General features: G+C 42.8%; 1 protein-coding gene across 1 annotated transcript in view; it reads right to left on the bottom strand.

The window, feature by feature from the left end:
* Positions 1-19,348, bottom strand: part of LOC136877729 (esterase FE4) — an 89,284-nt gene that overhangs the window by 48,156 nt on the left and 21,780 nt on the right. Inside the window, exons 3-5 of the mRNA XM_067151939.2 lie at positions 17,176-17,329; positions 9,544-9,729; positions 856-1,055 (exon numbers count right to left, since the gene is read on the bottom strand). Of these exons, the coding sequence (XP_067008040.2) occupies positions 856-1,055; positions 9,544-9,729; positions 17,176-17,329 (540 nt within the window). The remainder of the gene's footprint in view (positions 1-855; positions 1,056-9,543; positions 9,730-17,175; positions 17,330-19,348) is intronic.

Below are 19,348 nucleotides of genomic sequence, written 5' to 3'. Positions count from 1 at the left end.
CCATATGACCGTTGTGCAACTTTACTTATGTGAGTGAGTCAAATGAAAACATCATACCAAAATTAAACATTCGAAATGACCCACTACGGTTCTGTCCGTTAGCAGTACCATATATTACAGAAGGGGAGTGTACGCTCTTCGCGAGTGGATCGCCGCACAGATGGCACTGTCAAAACTCGTGTCTCGTAGTGCAATTAACAGATACACTTCAGTACCACCATTGATTCTATCTACGTATTAAACTGTTGCGCTCAACTCAAGTTTAAAGAAGATTTCAACAGCTGGACGCTTTTGGAGATGGTTTAGCTGTCTTAGAAGTAGCCATCTCTCTTCGTATCTTCTTTGTGCGGAGGAAGTATCGACACTTCATGTAGTGAAATACAACTTTAGGTAGCATACACAACAAATCTTTACAGCATTCCAATTGCGACGACTTCACTTTAATTGCATATAAACTTTGCCAATGCGTACGTATGATTTGTGCCTCTCTGTGTAGACCCGTAATCTATAATTAGTGTTAGTGATGGAAGCCGTTTATTGTCCGAATGTTACGACATATTACTAAAGAACGAAGGTTTTATTTGACTCGTCCTCGTATTTCAATCTTAGAGCATCACTAGTAGCACAGTTTCATGCGTTATTAACTAGTCATCTATATACCTAGACTCTAGCAGTCGGTGGTATTCGTTAGAGAGCGATACAGACTTTCAAACGTCAATACTGCACTTACTGTGTTTACATATGTTCGGAAGATTACCATGCCGTATTAAATGACCTCCGCATCAACGAGCTGTGTGAATGGAATATAGGTAGGAAATACTGTAGAGGAAATAATACTGATGGCTGAAAACATACCTCTTCGTTCACAGTGGCAATGGATGTCGTGAGCAGTTCGTCCGAGCTGACGTTGCGCAGAAAGTCCACCAGGTCCTGACTAGACTCTCCAGTAAATCCCAACGCTTTTCCAACTAGAAAAGCATTCTTCCTGGGTTTATCTGCTATGGTCCAGGCACAGGATGTTGAGCCACTTTGACCAATCGCACCGTGAAAAAGTCCTGGAAAACATAGTCGTAAATTCATATTAATTTGTCCTCGAATTTCTCTTCAAAGCATTATTATCAGAGCCAGAATTGCTTAGTACCAAGAAAGGCTGAGGTAGATCTAGAAAATAATATTAGATGCATGTAAGTTCAGTCGAAGCTTCTCCCTCTGTAGGTGTGATACATTGCCACACTAATGATCCGAATATCGTGAGTTTATACCTGCCAGAGTTAGTCTAATATATTATGAAGGGCGCAACGAAGTCCGTCCGTTTGGTAATCCATTTCGTATGATGGTATTTAAATGATTTTTGGTGTCAAATTCGTTGTTTATCTGACATAATTATTTAAAGCTCAGTAATGCATCATCAAACGGAGTTCTAGTTTCTCTGCCATCTATGGAACGTAAATCATAATTCGAAATTGTTAAGTAGGTGTAGGGTAAAACAGTAATTATCCACAAGAAATACACTAGGTTACTCCTGCAACTATTTGTTTAACTTTTTCTACACAGAACTTACAAGGAAAAAAGAACAACATGAATATTCATAGAAACAAATGCATCTTGAGATTAGAAGATTCAGTTCCACTACACACTCGCGACCCCCCACTAAATAAAACGATAAAATCTACGAATCTGCGGGGAAAACGAACTGTTAGACGAGATGTAGTTTCCAAAGGATATTCAAATGCTACTTGTACAGAAGTTGGTAGTGGGTGATCGGTTTTTTGTATTTCGTCTATAATTGTCTGCGAGTGCTGTGTTGAATAATCTTCCTTGAGCATGAGAGCAGGTTTCATGAGATCAATGGTGATCTCTTTAACCTTTCCATTGACCTCTAAAATACTTGTGGCTTCGTTTCTTCACTTTGTAAGGACCTGTGTATGCTGGTTGTAGGGGTGTTGATGCGGCGTTTTTATGTATAAACATATGTGAGCATGATGTTGGATGTTGGAACAGAGTTCAGTAAGCGTATTGTCTCCTAAAGATGTCTCGCAAAGTCTCGGTGGGTGATGTTAGGGGCATCAGACAGAACTTCGCCTGGAAGTCGGAAGGTTGTACTATAGTCTGCATGTGCACATCCCAAGTCTTCTTTGACTGCGGCGACTCCAGCCAAGAATCTGATTTAAGCTGGTGGAACTTATTGGCTGCTTTCATTGTCCGATGTTGACATTCTATTAGTCCATTAGCCTGAGGGCGGTAGGCTCTAGTTGTTTTGCTCTGAGAACCCAAAACCTTCGCAATGGTTTTCAAGAGCTCGCTCTCAAAATGCCGACCTTGGTCTGTTGTGATTCGGAGTGGTATACCAAATCTTGAAAAGCAACACGAAATTAAGGTTCTGGATACAGCTCGTGCTGTTTAGTCTTCCAGAGGTGCTGCTTCCAACCAGCGTGAAATCCTCTCTACGATCGTTAATAGATATCGGAATCCCCTGCAAGGTGATAACAAGCCAACGATGCGCACGTCGATGTGTGTGAATCGTTCGTTAGGTACAGGAAACTCTGGTGGAGATGATTGATTGTGCTTCTTGATCTTACATTTCTGGCATTCCAGACATGCTCGAGTCCAAGTCTTGCAATATTTCCTTATGTTCGACGAAATGAACCTTTCAGTGATCATCTTCGTTTACGTTCGGATTCCAGGGTGGGATAAGCTGTGGGTAGTTGAAAATGCTCTCTTGCGGATGTCTGGTTGGTATGTACGGACGAATGCGACCAGCTGATATGTCACAGTAGATAAGTTTAGTGGAATTGGGTATAGTGAAGTTTTGTCATCCTAAGCAGTTCTAAATAATCTTTCTGTTTATCTGCCATGACATCATAGTCGAGGGGTGTAGGTGAACTGATGGTGTTTATGCCCAACAGTGCATCTGCAACCACGTTCTCGATTCCTGACATGTGCCTGATGTCTGTGGTGAACTCTGCAATATACTACAATTGCCGTGCTCGCCTGGGAGTTGCCTTGTTTAAGTCTTGCTGAAATTCATAGACAAATGGTTTGTGATCTGTAAAGATTTTTGAAGTTCTGCCCTTCTAATAAATATTGGAAGTGTTTAATTGAGCTCTAGATGGCCTGCTGTTCACAGCCATGGGCACTGTACTTCATTTGTATGTTGGTTCAGCTTCTGTAGAAGAAATGTCAATGTTTTTTTACGCCATTTACTTCATGCTGGAGTACTGTCCCAGTAACAGTGTCCGAAGCATCAGTGATCAATGATGGGAAGCTTGGTGGTGGTGATGATCCTGTAGCGTCTCGCTGCAAAGGACCTCTTTGACTGCAGTAAAAGCGTTTCTTCTTTCCGCAGTCCACTGCAGTGTTTTGGTGCTGTTTTCCTTGTGTCCTGTCAATATTGAGGTTAGTGGCTGCTGTAATTTTGCACAATTGGGAATAAACCTGTTGTATAAATTAAGCATGCCAAGGGAACGCCCGAATAAAGTGGCAGATTGAGGCTCGGGAAAGTTCTTGTTGGCTTCTACTTTTGATGGAAGCTGTTTCAGACCGTCTTGATTTATCAAGTAGCCCAAGAACTGAATTTCTTCCGCACCAATGTTGCATTTCTTGACGTTAACACAGATACCATAGTCATCAAGTCTCTCAAAGCACTGCGAAGGTGGCACTGATGTGTTTCTTTGTCAGGTGAAACAACGAGATCGTCATCCAAACAAAAGTAAACTAAGTCAAGTCAAATCAACACAATGATCAAGAACCTTTGAAAGTTTTAAGCATCATTTTAAAATCCAAATATCTTGAATGGAAATTTAAATAATCCGAATAGAGTGGTGATGGATTTTTTAGGGATGTCGGCTCCGCGGCCATGTATTTCTTGGAAAGCACGGATTAAGTCAATAGATGAAAAGGTCTCGGCTCCTGAATATATGTCTGCAATTAGTGAGGAAGGGTTCAAGATATCTATCAGGAACTGTAATACTGTTGAGAGCCCTGTAATCACCACAAGGTTTCCAGTCACAAGTCTTCTTTTTCTTTTCTTTTTTTTTGTTTTTTTGTTAGATGTAGGGGACTTGACCAGTTATTCTTGGAAGTTCTGCATAAGCCTTGTTTGAGCATATATCCAAATGCTTTTCCCGCTGCTTCATATTCTCGCTTGTGAGTCTCCTCTGCTTAGTAATTACAGGGGGACCTTCAGGCTCTATGTGATTTTCTACGTTGTGATTTTTAATTGTCCTGTTTACTATTCTAGGACGTGCCAGGTCTGAAAATTCATTTTAAATATACTGGTACAGGTTTCCATCCTCTGTACCTCTAACCTGTTCTCCACTGTTTTGGTAAGTTATGCAATTAGTAATTAATGAAGTATTGCCAAGGACTAAACGTTGGGGTTGGCTGTCGACCAGTAGGTTAAATATGAAAGTAAGTCAATTAAAATGATGAGTCTGCTTACATCAGCTATGATGAAAGGCCACTGATAGATCCGGCGTAACCCAAGACCGAGCTTTAATAACTTATGCCGGGCTGAGTAGCTCAAAGGGTTGAGGTGTAGGCCTTCTAACCCCAACTTGGCAGGTTCGATGATGGCTCCGTATTTGAAGGTGATCAAATTAGTCAGCCTTGTGTCGGTAGATTTACTGGCACGTAAAATAACTCTTGCGTGACATAATACCGGCACCTCGGCGTCTCCAAAAACCGTAGAAAGTAGTTAGGGGGACGTAAATCCATTATTATTATTATGATTATTATTATTATTATTATTATTATTATTATTATTATTATTATTATTATTATTATTATATCTTCTGACCACATGTTTTAATTTTAGTGTTCTTAGCTGCGAAGAGTTGTAGATTACTTACAGTGTGATTTTCGTTGGTTGAAGGTGGATCAACTGAAACATTTGCCTCAGTATCTGTCAGATAATGGGCTCCTGATACCTTGTCACTTACATATTGGCGACTCAGCAAGGTCCCCTGACTCTCTATTGCCGTGGAGACACGGGCAGTTAGTTTTCCGGATTACCCGTCTGGGCTTGTAGTACTGCACTCATTCTGCATGACTGCAAACACTTATAACCACGTTCACCGAAATTTGAGTGGTAATAACAAGGGTTTGGAGTTGCAGGAGAATTACTGCTGTTGGATCTCCCTCTCGAATTTGATCTGCACCGCTGATGGGAGCATGAATGGAGTCGTCTGCTTAAATCTGACACTTGAATGAAAAGTTCAGATACCTGGTATTTTAACTCCTGTATGTAGTCTCGGTGGGGTTTGACAACATTTATAAGTGCTCCCTGGAAAGAAGGGGTTTGTTTCAGGTCCAAAATTTGATCTACCATGGTGGCAAGCCTCGCCAGATCGTCACTGCTTACTGATAGTATAGTACGCATGTCACGAGGTAGCGTCTTAAGAAACTGTTCACCAACCCTGTCATTCACACAGCAGTTCGGAAGGTTTGCGATCACCAACTTCCAGTTCCATTAATAGTTTCTGTGTTCTTTGTGTCTCACTGTCCGCGAAAACTGATGTCAATCGTTCTTTAATGGCAACATATTTTCCTGAATCGGGTGGCTTAACAAAGATATCAGCGGGCGAGTTGGCCGTGCGATTACGGGCTCACGGCTGTGAGCTTGCATCCGGGAGATAGCGGGTTCGAATCTCACTGCCGGAAGCACTGAAAGCTGTTTTCCGTAGTTTTCCATTTCACACCAGGCAAATGCTGGGGCTGTACCTTTATTAAAGACACGGCCGCTTCCTTCCAATTCCTAGGCCTTTCCTATCCCATCGTCGCCAAAAATCTATCTGTGTCGGTGCTTCGTTAAGCCTCTAGCAACAATAATAACAAGGATATCGGCAACATGGGTTAAGATTTCCGAACCGATTGAACTCACCACTGTGTCATATTTAGTTTGATGACGAGTTATGTTGCTCGTACGAAACTGAGCTTCAAGTTGTATGAACCATGTCCTAGGATCTGACTTCCAGAAAGGTGGGACATTAACACACGAAGCTACTGCCTGTTTGTGTCCGGTATTTACTTCTTCGTTTTCATGCGAGATCATGTCGGGTCACTAATTTGTGCAGTAAAAATAATTATCCACACGAAATACACTAGGTTAGTCCCGTAAATATTTTTTTCACTTTCTTCTACACAGAACTTACTAGGAAAAAAGAACAACATGAATATTCACATAAAACAAATGAGAAAGGTATTTCTTCGTTATACCATGACGAAGTTAATATCATTATTCTATGCATCTTGAGATTAGAAGGTTCACTTCTACTACAGAGGTAACCTACCTGATGTTATATCGAAACATTTGCAAATGATTGCTGAGATCAACAAATTAATCTTATTTTTTAAATTATTATTATTAAATAAATTTAGGTCCATTAAAGGTCATGTTAAGTAACTCTATTTTGCATCAAGAATAGTTGTTTTCTTTCTGTTGAAGTCTATCGTTTTTCCTCAGTCTGCTTCAGTTCTTGGTGCATACGTTTAAAGTTGATGATCTTTATCTGTGTCGTCTTTGATCGGAAATGTATTTCCACCTCCGAGAAACCCTGCCAAAAATCTCTGACTTCCTGAAACTTCAGACCTAGCACACAGTATTTCGAACATCGGCTTTGTCAGCCTACTTCATTCATTCTAACAGATAACCATACAACTTCAGTCTTCATTTTATTATTGACACTACAAGTCTCCCTCTCACTACCCACTTCCTCTTGACCTCATTTGTTCATCCAGCTTCTTTGGGCATATCGTTTAGCGAAGGATCGTTTTATGAAATTCTTCGGTTCCTGTTTTTCCAGTTTATCCAGTCATTCGGAGACACCCATTTACATAAAGACGTTCCATGTTCATTACTGTGTTTAACTTGATTTGCTTGCCTTAAAATGGTATTTTCCTGGTACAGGCTGAATTTTCTACGGATGGCAGAGACAACCTCTTCAACCAGGCGAGGTGGCCGTGCAGTTAGGGGCGCGCGGCTGTGAGCTTGCATCCGGGAGATAGTGGGTTCGAATCCCACTATCGGCAGCCCTGGAGATGGTTCTTCGTGGTGTCTCATTTTCACACTAGGCAAATGCTGGGACTGTATCTTTTTTTTATGCTCTTCATTCGGGTCGTCGACCTTAGACCTTTTGCCCCTACCTTGCACCACATGTTGTGAACCTGCGTGTATTTGGAAATGGCGGAAGTGTAAAGTCCGTAGTGTAGGGGTAGCGTGTCTGCCTCTTACCCGGAGGCCCCGGGTTCGATTCCCGGCCAGGTCACGGATTTTTACCTGGACCTGAGGGCTGGTTCAAGGTCCATTCAGCCTACGTGATTAGAATTGAGGAGCTATCTGACGGTGAGATGGCGGCCCCTGTCTAGAAAGCCAAGGATTCGTAGTGCTGACCACACGACAGCTCGTAATCTGCAGGCCTTCTGGCTGAGCAGCGGTCGCTTTGCAGGCCAAGGCCCTTCAACGGCTGTAGTGCCATGGGGTTTGGTTTGGTTTAGGAAGTGTAAAGTGTTGAATGTGAGAAAAGGAACATTTAGAACGACACAAATACCCAGTCACCAGGCCAGGGATATTAATCATTTACAATTAAAAACCCCTGACCCGTCCGGGAATCGAAACCGGGGCCGCCGGTAACAGACGGACGCGATGCCCCTACGCCGCCGGGCAGGATGGGGCTGTTTCTTAATTAAGGCCACGACTGTTTCCTTCCAACTCCTAGGCCTCTCCTATCCCATCGTCACCATAAAACTTATCTGTGTCGGTGAGACTTAAAGCCACTAGGAAAACAAAATTGTATTAGATTTACTGTTCACGTAGGTTAAATGTTGCAGTACGTCAGGAGTTAAATTCCGTTTATATTAGTCTTCTATTTGGACTTCAAGTTACGTTACCCTTGAAACGGGGACCAGTATTCCTAACTTAGCCAAGTAAAGTAAACCATCTATCTATTCTTTGTCTATCCGTCTATCGAACTACACCTAATATACACTGACTGACAGAGCAAATGCAACACCAAGAAGGAGTGGTCAGAACTTTATGCCAATTGCAGGGTAGACTGACGTCACTGAGGTATGCTCATGATGTGAAATGCGCCGCTGTGCTGCGCACGTAGCGAACGATAAATGGGACACGGCGTTGGCAAATGGCCCACCTCGTACCGTGATTTCTCAGCCGACAGTCATTGTAGAACGTGTTGTCGTGTGCCACAGGACACGTGTATAGCTAAGAATGCCAGGCCGCCGTCAACGGAGGCTTTTCCAGCAGACAGACGACTTTACGAGGGGTACGGTGATCGGGCTGAGAAGGGCAGGTTGGTCGCTTCGTCAAATCGCAGCCGATACCCATAGGGATGTGTCCACGGTGCAGCGCCTGTGGGGAAGATGGTTGGCGCAGGCACATGTGGCACGTGCGAGGGGTCCAGGCGCAACCCGAGTGACGTCAGCACGCGAGGATCGGCGCATCCGCCGCCAAGCGGTGGCAGCCCCGCACACCACGTCAACCGCCATTCTTCAGCATGTGCAAGACACCCTGGCTGTTCCAATATCGACCAGAACAATTTCCCGTCGATTGGTTGAAGGGGGCCTGCACTCCCGGCGTCCGCTCAGAAGACTACCATTGACTCCACAGCATAGACGTGCACGCCTGGCATGGTGCCGGGCTAGAGCGACTTGGATGAGGGAATGGCGGAACGTCGTGTTCTCCGATGAGTCACGCTTCTGTTCTGTCAGTGATAGTCACCGCAGACGAGTGTGGCGTCGGCGTGGAGAAAGGTCAAATCCGGCAGTAACTGTGGAGCGCCCTACCGCTAGACAACGCGGTATCATGGTTTGGGGCGCTATTGCGTATGATTCCACGTCACCTCTAGTGTGTATTCAAGGCACGTTAAATGCCCACCGCTACGTGCAGCATGTGCTGCGGCCGGTGGCACTCCCGTACCTTCAGGGGCTGCCCAATGCCCTGTTTCAGCAGGATAATGCCCGCCCACACAGTGCTCGCATCTCCCAACAGGCTCTACGAGGTGTACAGATGCTTCCGTGGCAAGCGTACTCTCCGGATCTCTCACCAATCGAACACGTGTGGGATCTCATTGGACGCCGTTTGCAAACTCTGCCCCTGCCTCGTACGGACGACCAAATGTGGCAAATGGTTGACAGAGAATGGAGAACCATCCCTCAGGACACCATCCGCACTCTTATTGACTCTGTACCTCGACGTGTTTCTGCGTGCATCGCCGCTCGCGGTGGTCCTACATCCTACTGAGTCGATGCCGTGCGCATTGTGTAACCTGCATATCGGTTTGAAATAAACATCAATTATTCGTCCGTGCCGTCTCTGTTTTTCACCAACTTTCATCCCTTTCGAACCACTCCTTCTTGGTGTTGCATTTGCTCTGTCAGTCAGTGTATTTTGTAAATCCTCATCATGAAATTTAAATTCAGAAGATACTAGGAATTTAGTGTACAGAGAAAATGTAAGCTAAGCAAATTTATGCCTCAAATTCCAGGTCCACTGGACCATACAGTAACACTCCTATGGTAACAGCTCACCTTTAGACATGGGAGACAGCATGTGGTAGTGTATTGAGGCACCACCAGCACTCTCTCCTACAATAGTCACTTGGTTTGGGTCCCCACCAAATGCGGCGATGTTCTGCTGCACCCAACGTAGAGCAAGGACTTGGTCCTTCAATCCAGCGTTGCCTGGTACTACCTCGTCTTCAGTACTCAGGAACCCTGAAAGAAATGTATGTTACATGGCGTCATTGAACTTGGAATAAGTAATCGTTATGGTTCTCGCCGTGCAGCAAAGATAAATTTGAAGGACTTAAAAATATTGCACAATCTCGCTTCTACGACGGATTTCTGTTTCTCGACAAATTGGTTCCCATTACAGAACTATTCACAGTGTTGACCGATAACAGTTAAGAATGAAACACTATAGAAAAATATGCGCGCACCAACGAGCAGCTTGTCCCCTTTACAAGTAAAATATATTTCCAAGCAGAACTTACGGAGTAAGCCTGGCAAGGAAAGCATCACCTTGATGCAAGAAACTCGTATATTACTTCTATGGAGGCGTAATATCGAAGAGAGTGTGATGGTCCTTCAAATGTATCTAATTCACCAAAAGACATTGTTCTCAGACATACAGAACCTGTCTACGGGACGGACAGAAACATTACTGCAGATAATTGGTTTTCGAGTGTGTCCTCGCAGAAAAAATGCTGAAGAAAATACTGTCGTCGCTCGTATCAGCAGGAAAAACAAACCTCAGTTGACAAATAACCTAACTGGTGCAAAGGGAAAAGAATGAAACAGCTCTGGATTTTCATATTTTGGCGAGATACCATGTTTACCTTACGTACCAAGAAAAGGCTAAAATGTAGTGATGGCATCGGCCATTTATCCTAATTCAACTGATACTGATAATACTTTTGCAGGCGAGAAAACACTCGAATTAACAACCTTGTTGCCAGGCCGAGTGGCTCAGACGTTTGAGGTGCTGGCCTCTCTGTCCCCAACTTCGGAGGTTCGATGTTGGCTCAGTCCGGTAGTATTTGAAGGTGCTCAAAGACGTCAGCATCGTGTCGATAGATTTACTGGCAAGTAAAATAATTCCTGCTGGGCAATATTTCGACACCTCGGCGTGTCCGATAACCATCAGAGTAGTTAGTGGGACGCAAAAGCAATAACATTATTATTTATTAACCTTTAAAATGGACTGTCGTATGCAGTGTACGAGATGTCAGCTACGTATAGTGTGACAAGGAATACGAAGAGTTTGCCCATGGTTGAATTTTCGCAAGTGAAAGGTTTGACTTTTATCAAAGTACAAATATTATTTTTCTAATAACCCAAATTACATTATTGAAAAGCGTTATTTTCCTCGTCGGTCAGGTCAAATACCAGTGAAACCCAAATTTGCTGAGGGGGCGGGGGTGCATCATCAGCATTGATTTCAAAATTCATCCGACTGAAGGCAACAAATTGCCAAATATCACTGATGTAAAGTCAGCTCCCGCGAGTGAATAAGAGAAACAAAGAAAATCTAATGTGCAAGAGGACATCGGACAGGAATTATTCGGCTATATATGTCAACAGTTTGTGTGCCTGAATCGTATGGGAAATATATGTAGCAAAGCACTTACAACAACGATCTTTACTCTGAGGATAATGGTAACTGTTAAACGAACAACAAAAGTCAGTTTGAGAAGAATAGCAATTTCTGAACAACTTCTATAACAGAATCGTTAAAATTCTCATAACAGTGAACAATATAAATTACAATTTTATATCTGAACTAAAAAGTGTTGGCAACTGCTGAATAATCCTCAGTTTTTCATGTTCTAATTTTCTATGTGTCTAACGGTTCAGTGAATTTATAGCAATTTTTATAGCCAGATCTCTGTTGGGCGATGTATGGCTGAGTTTTAATTAATTTTGTCAAATAATCACTGAATATGTTGGTACAACAGAGTGCGAAAAATTGAACTTTTCCTTCCCATCAACATTGAGGCTATCTCCGCCGGTCTGAGTCCATGATCTTCGCATTTGGATGTGGACACCCTTCCACTGACGCACATAAGGATGTGCTTCGAATCATTCACCGAAAGGCCAAATCCATGTTATTGTGAATGTAGTAGGGTCGAAGCCAGTCGGCATCCAGTCGATCAGCTAGTTTATTATTCAAATAATTCGTAAACTGTCTAGTATACAGAAAATCTAATTTCGCTTTCGGTTATGTTACTAAACCGCTCATAAATGAATTTCCCATACTTCTCCAGGGCAGCAATACTTATTGAGATAACGGCTCTAAAGTTATTTTCTTAAACTGAAAAATACTCTCCACTATGGCCCCTGATAAAATTTAAGAATATACTTAAATGTTATATTTTTATGACGGGAAATGTTTGTGTTTATTGACAACTACATCATATTACTATATTTGCTTTTGTGCAGGCTCCTGATTTTTTCTTTTAACTTCGAGCTCAGGGAAAATAAGTTTGTCTTCTTACCAAGCCATATCATGGTCTAAATATTTCCAGAATAAGGCAGAAGAGAAACTCTCTGATCTACTAAATTAGAATATTTTTCAAAAATATTTTTTACACATTAGTAGTGGACCAAAAACAGTTCTGGATACAAGCGTCAGCATTTCTTTTTGCTGAGTCAGCACCCGAGGTCTAGTAGAGTACCTATGCATGTGGTGGCGGGCAATTTAAAATCCACGTGCTTTTAAGAACAATTCCGTTACTGTGAATGTAGTAGGGTCGAAGCCTGTCGATCAGCTAGTTTATGGGACTGAGTGTTCGATTGTTAGAAGTAAATCCTTCGAGGTTATATCAATTCAAAACACCTGTCGACTAAAAAAAGGCTGTCGCGTGAGAAGCCGCCCCTAAAATCAAAGTGTATGTTGGGTATTCAGCCGAAAGGCTAGTTTGATCCCCTACAGCTCCACCAACAGCTGTCATAGATAGCCTAGGTGTCACTAAGGAGGCATACTAAGGAAATGAGGAGTAAGGCAGTTAGTTTCCCGTTGCTTTCCTCACTGAGCCAGAAGGTAAGTTAACAATATAAATTTCCGATCCCTGTCACAGCTCATTTTATCAGCATGATGGTAGTGATTATTGATTTAAGAGGAAGGAAACTTCTATTCCTCACCCTTGTGAAGAAAGTTCGAATTCGATGACTTTTTCCTAACAATGGTGCTAGAACAGGGTTTGAATCTATGATTTTTCTCCTTAATGCAATATGATGTAGGACAAACGTATCCCCTACTAAGTAGTAAAATCGTTTTATCTGCACAGTGGTATGATTTTTTATTCTGTTTCGATAACTAAATCACTATACAGATGTTGCATGTGCTCGAATCCCGTAAAATACATCTCCCTAAAAAAAAGGTATCCCCTGCTAAGTAGTGAATACTTTATCTGCAGTGATTAATAAGAAGTATGTCAGATGGAGATATACAACATTTGCAATTTTATGTGCGCGCGCTGATTGCACAGAAATACGTTTGTATGAGCAGAGAGATTAATCCCATAATGCTCGTAGATGACAGAGTTGGAATCTCATAATGATTTGCGGCGTTATTTTCCTGTTCTGAAGACTAATTGTCAACATGTTTGTCATGTCGGATGAAGAAATACAACATTAGGTTGTTCTAGAATCATTTCTAGTGTGTGGTAATTGTGACAGGACTGATCTTGTCTTGTCGAATAAGCACATACAGCACAGTAACTATTGTGTTTTCGTTATAAGTTTTTCTGTTCAATATTCAACAGGTTTTCTCCTGTTGGATGGAGACATACAGCACAGTAACTATTGTGTTTGCGTCATAATATTTATGTTCAATAGCCAACATATTTTCTCTCGTCCGGTAAACACATACAGTATTAGCTTGTTCTACAATCAATTCTAGTGAGTGCTAGTTGGAACAGGATTGAACTTCTCTTCTCGAATAGAGGCATACAGCACAGTAACTATTGTGTTTGTGTTATAAGTTTTCTGTTCTAAGCACTAATAGTCAACATGGTTTCCCTTGTTCTACAAACAATTCTAGATTTGCCCTTTAGACCTTTATCCCTTTAACCCATTAGCCCTTTAACCCATTAGCCCTTTAGCCCATTCGCCCTTTATCCCCAGGAGGAGGGCACGGTGAGGAGTTTGCCCTATAGCTCTTTATCACTTACTCCATTAGACTTTAGCCCAATAGCCCTTTATCCCTAGGACGAGGGCATGGTGAGAAGTTTACCATTTAGCCCATTAGCCCTTTAGCCCTTTGTCACATAAGCCCTTTATCCCTAGGAAGAGGGCACGGTGAGGATTTTTTCTTTTAGCCCTTTATCCCTTTAAGATATTAGCCCTTTAACCCATTAGCACTTTAGCCCTTTAGCCCTTTATCCCTAGGAGGAGGACACGGTGCCCTTGTGATAAAAAGTGACCACAGGGTTACATTCCCTATCATGTGTGTAGCACGATTTTCATTCGGTTCAGCATTTTCCATTCCTACATTGAATAAACTTTATCACTTCTAACAGATTACAAAGTTAGGTTATAACAACATTCTATGTTATCTCCATCTCATCATTATGATTATGTTTTGTCCGCCCTAGTTCAGAAAAGTTAGGTAATAAAACTAATAGGATCATAAGTTGCAAGTTGTAAGACCCTAAGGCAGCTCTCTAGTTAGGTCTATACGAATAGAGTATATCAGCTATCTTGCATAGAAGTCCTTGCCTCAGTTCTCGAATGTTAGAATGATAAATGCAATGTCATAAGTTACAAGTTGTGAGCCCCTCAGGCAGCCCTCTTGTTAAGGTCTATACGAATACAGTATAGCAGTTGTCTTGCATAGTAGCCCTTACCTCAGTTCTCGAATGTCAAGCTGATAAAAATAATAGGTCATAAGTTAATGTAGTAAGCCCCTGAGGCAGCTCTCTGGAGATAGGCCTATAAGAAAAATGTATCACCATTAGGTATTGGTCCAAATCCTTAAAGTTAGTCTCATACAACTAATGTATAGGATCCATATTGCCTGGGGGGCCCTAGCACTAGGAAGTTGTACGCAGCCGCCATCTTGCTCAATCGCCCATGGCCAAGGTTCCCCATAAGAGCCCGTGTACAGCTGAAATCATCCGCAATCGCCCCTAGGCCAGCTTTATCTAGCCGCCATCTTGTACAATCGCCTATAGCTGTCATCCGACATCGTGTGCAATCGCCCATAGCTATCATCTTTCTCCATAAGAGCCCGAGTATAGCCGCCTTCTTGTGCAATCGCCCATGACCGTCATCTTTCTCAATAAAGCCCGTATATAGCCACCATATTGTCCAATCGCCCATAGCCTTCATCTTTCTCCATAAGAGCCTACGTATAGCCGCCATTTTGTGCAATCGCCTATGGCCGTTATTTTTCTCTATAATGGCCCCTGTGTAGCAGCCATCTTGTGCAATCGCCCATGCCGTGATCTTTCTCTATATGAGTCCGTGCATAGCCGACATATTGTGCAATCCCCCCTAGGCAATCTTCTTAAGTCCTAGGTCTCCCCTGTGTCATCTTTCTCCATAAGAATCTAGGAATAGCCGCAATCAGGCGCAAGCGCACCTAGGCCGTCTCCTTAAATCCTATGTCTCTTCTAGACCAGCTTTCTCCCTAAGATTTTATGTATTGTACAGCCGCCATTTATGCAGTAGGCTCTCGGCCAGCTTTCTCCCTGAGAGCCCTTGTACAGCCGCCATCTTGCGCAAGCTCCGTTAGCCCGTCTCGTAAGAGCCTATCTATAGGCGCCATTTCGTACAGTAACCCCTGACCCAGGTTCTAGGAGTTAGTCTCATAAGAGCCTGTGTATAGCCGCCATCTTGCTCAATTAACGTCGGGAAAGGCACCTGCCGTAAAACTAGGACCTTGTGTAGTTAGGCTCGTCTATGTAGTTAGGTGTGCTCTCTTATGCGAATGCCCACTGCCCTGCTACTTAAGATAGCGTCGCGAGAATCCCCATTGGCCTACTACCCAAGATGGCGTCGGGAAGGCTATCTAGCCGTAAAAATAAGGCTTGGCTCTTCCAAGATAGCGTCTGGGAAGGCAACTGGCCGTAAAACTGCTTCATGTAAGGTTAGATCCCTCCATAAGGTCAGGCTCACTCCCTTATGCGGCGGAAAGGGCAACTAGCCGTTAAAGTGAGGTCAAGCCCCTCAAGATTGCGACTGTAAGGTTAGGCTCCCTCTCTTATGCAAAATCTGCCAATCAGCATTGTACATCTACTATACTAGGTTTATAATGACCTCGGGTCAGAACCTGCATAGCTACTCTACTAGGCCTCGGGTGCTGACTCAGCAAGAAAAGAATGCTGACGATTGTATCCAGAACTGTCTTTGTTCCACTACTCACATTCAAATTTATCGCACCGGCTGCTTCAGATACATATTGCGCAGTATGTATGGTTGCTGCATCTGGCAGCAGCACTCGTATGGAAAGTAATAAGTATGAATATTGTTCCCAATTTCATCAGAACAAATGTTCAAATTCACCCCGTCCCTGTTCCGCACACAATGCTAGTCTTCCCACTGTGCTCTCTCATATTCTCGATATCAATGTTGGTGTGATGGTTGCTGTTGCACGAGTTCAGTCCTGTAGGCTACGCTATCTAATGACGTATGGCCTCCGGAGAGGCCTGGCTCGGGTCTTCTACACGTTGACGACCTGTTAGACGACCTACACGTCTGTGAAGTAGAGGACCCTACCTAGGATGATATCTAATACTGAATACGCCACACACACACACCGCGCCATGGAAATTAACCAGTTAGAGATAAAATCCCCTACCCAAACGAGAATCGGACCCGGGACCCTCTTGACCAAAGGCCAGCACGCTAACCATTTAGCCATGGAGCCGGACGCCCTGTATGCTGGAATCTGTAAATAAGATTTATTGAGTACCTTAGCCCATAAATTTCCACGGGGTGTAAATTGCTTGACCTCGGAGAAGTAATCTGGTAAACCAAAACTACACGAGCCACAACATATGTAATTTTATAACATGTAAGTAATAACATCAGATGTGTGCCAATCAATTCTTCAGCTATGTACTCGCAAAAATTCTAGTGACGCGCATTGTCATCAGGTCGCAGGTGTTGCATCCACGGGTGCCAGTGCAGATTATGTTTTAATAATAATAATAATCCTCTGTTCATTAGGGTGACGTGTTTAGAATCTGTGTGGCATGACTTTAATACTTGAATGAGGTTTTCCGGCAACAGGTTTTCTCAATACGGCGTAGTCTCTTCTCAACATTCAGGAACATTCTGCGATCTGGATGTCTTGTGGCTTTTGTTTGGATATTGTTTTGCATAAATCCTAGGTAAGTGTCGTTGGTGATGACATACAATGATCCCTCAATTTCTTCAGATAGCCAGTTATTCACTCCACTGTGCGCGTAAATAACTCATGATCGCTTTGTACGATATAAAACCTTTAATATTACCACAGGCAAACTTCAGATGAGAAAGAGATAAGAAGTGGCTTTTAAGGAACACCATTCATTCGTTGCATGGCTGGTAAACATAGCACACTTGAAGACATTCCATTTTATCAATAAGTACATGTCAGGTTTTGATAGAATTCACCAGTGTATTGAAGAAACGATTATTGATATTTAGTGTGTCTCACTAACTGTCACTTACCAAATATACCAAGACGGTAGTTTATGCTAACATAAACTATTCCTTTATTGATGAGGAACTGGGGACCTTGTCTTTCTTGGTTACCAGAGCCCGATATGAAACCACCTCCGTGGATCCAAACCATCACCGGTTTCAAGGATCCAGAGCCTGGAAGCTGAAACAATTCAACAGTTTAACTTAAGAGCAAACAAAGTCATTTCTACACTACTGGACCCTATTGGACTACCTCTTCGTGAAGTTGAAGATGTGATGAACTTAACACTCATTAGTGGGCCACATAACCAAGGCAGTAAAATTTTCCTCGGTTTACTCGGAGGACCAGGGCTTTTACTCCCCGCCAAGATGTTTAACGCCACGATAATAAATAATGGAGGACTTGTCCTTCCGTTCGTCTAAAAGATTTGAACGTCTGTACGGAGAAGGATTTTGCTTTGCTCTACTACAGACGAGCTCAAAATTCACACACGAACTTGAATTATTTATAACAAATGACTATTCTTATGCCATACTAGCTTCGCAAATCTATGTTGTGCTTTTTTAGTGGCTAACGTTCGCTTCTTCTCAAAGATGGTCTCTCTTCAAAGCAGTTTCATTCCCTTGTCAACAGTCTACGGCTGTAACGAATCTATTTACTGGCGAATATTGTTCTTGAACTCCAGAATGTTTGTTAGCTTGTTGACGTATACACGCTACTTGAGATATACCCGAAGAAAATCATTTGAGACTGCCGGACTTGGGCGAAGGGCATGATAATTGGTGACAATAAGGAAAGTTCAATAGCCTTCCGTAACAGCTCGGTGCTCACTTACTGTATGGGTACGTTCCCGATTGTCTTTTAGAAAATGTGGAAGGAAAAGAGAACGTCATTTTAAAGTGAAATCTTATAGCTTATGAGGTATTTCGAACCGAACAAGTGACAGCGCGTTTTGGGTCACATAGTTGTTAGGTTGCATTCGAGATATCGTGTGTCCGAACCGCTGTATTGGCAAGGCTGAAAATGGATTTCTGTGGATTGCCATTCACACCAGGCAAATCTTGGGGTTCTACACCTCAATTAAAGCCACAGTCGCTTCTTTTCCACTCCTAACCTTTTCCTATAGCATCGTCACTCTAAGAGCTACAGTATATGTGTCGGTGTGACGTAAAGTAAATTCTAATAGAAAAATAAAAACTAAAACAAAGACATTTTAACAAACATAGTACTCCATTTCCACCCTTTGTATCAGTTTATAGTTGTTGTTGTTGCTGTTTATGTCATCGGCCCATAGACTGTTTTGATGCTAATCTCCATGCCACTATGCTGTGGCATTGTATGCTACACAAATCACAGCAGACACGCAAATGAACGAAACATCTACTTTCATTCTTTCCCTAAAGGCACTGACCCTTATAAACAAATAATACAAGGATTAGTTCCGAAAAGTTTGGAAATGAAGATTATCTACGAGATTGAAATTCAGGATTACTTCAGTTAAACCCCAGAAGAAATCAAACGCTCTTCCACATATGTTGCCGTGTAATGAAGTTAAGGATTATTACACTCATATTAATAAAAAACAGAATACCTCGAAAGACTAGAGATATGAAATTCATATTCACAGGACATATTCATCAGCATGTTCTGCAGGAAGGATTAGCATTTCAGTCACCTAGGTTCAGCAAGTGTCCTGCTGCCTAGTAGGCTCTAGGTCCTCCATGGGCACTGATAACTTGTTCCATGCGTGATGGCATCCACGCATACAATGGCGTTCTGGGGTATAGCCATCCATGCTAAATTCACATGGTTCTACAGTTCATCTTTGGTGGTTGGCATTGGCTCACAGGGCCGCATCCGTCGTTTCGCCATACCCCACACATTTTCGATTGACGACAAGTTCAGTGATCGGGTGGACCAGTGCAATAGTCTGACATCTGTGACAAAAAGAAGGCACGTGTTCGTGCAGCAACATGTGGTCACGCATTGTCCTGGTGAAATATGGAGTCCGGGGTGTCGTGCAGAAAGGGTATGGCTACGGGTCGCAAGATGCCATTTACGTAGGTCAAACAGGTCACAGTGCCCTGAACACGTACCATCTATGATTTGTATTTATATCCAATAGCACCCCGCACCATCAGGCCTCGAGTTGGCGCTGTATGCCTTGTGCAAATGCAGTCATTGTGATTCCTCTGCCCC

The sequence above is a fragment of the Anabrus simplex genome, chromosome 7, assembly GCF_040414725.1.
Source record: "Anabrus simplex isolate iqAnaSimp1 chromosome 7, ASM4041472v1, whole genome shotgun sequence".
Taxonomy (NCBI): Eukaryota; Metazoa; Arthropoda; class Insecta; order Orthoptera; family Tettigoniidae; genus Anabrus; species Anabrus simplex.
Note: the sequence above shows the minus strand (reverse complement) of the source record. Positions and strands in the feature narration are given on the sequence as shown.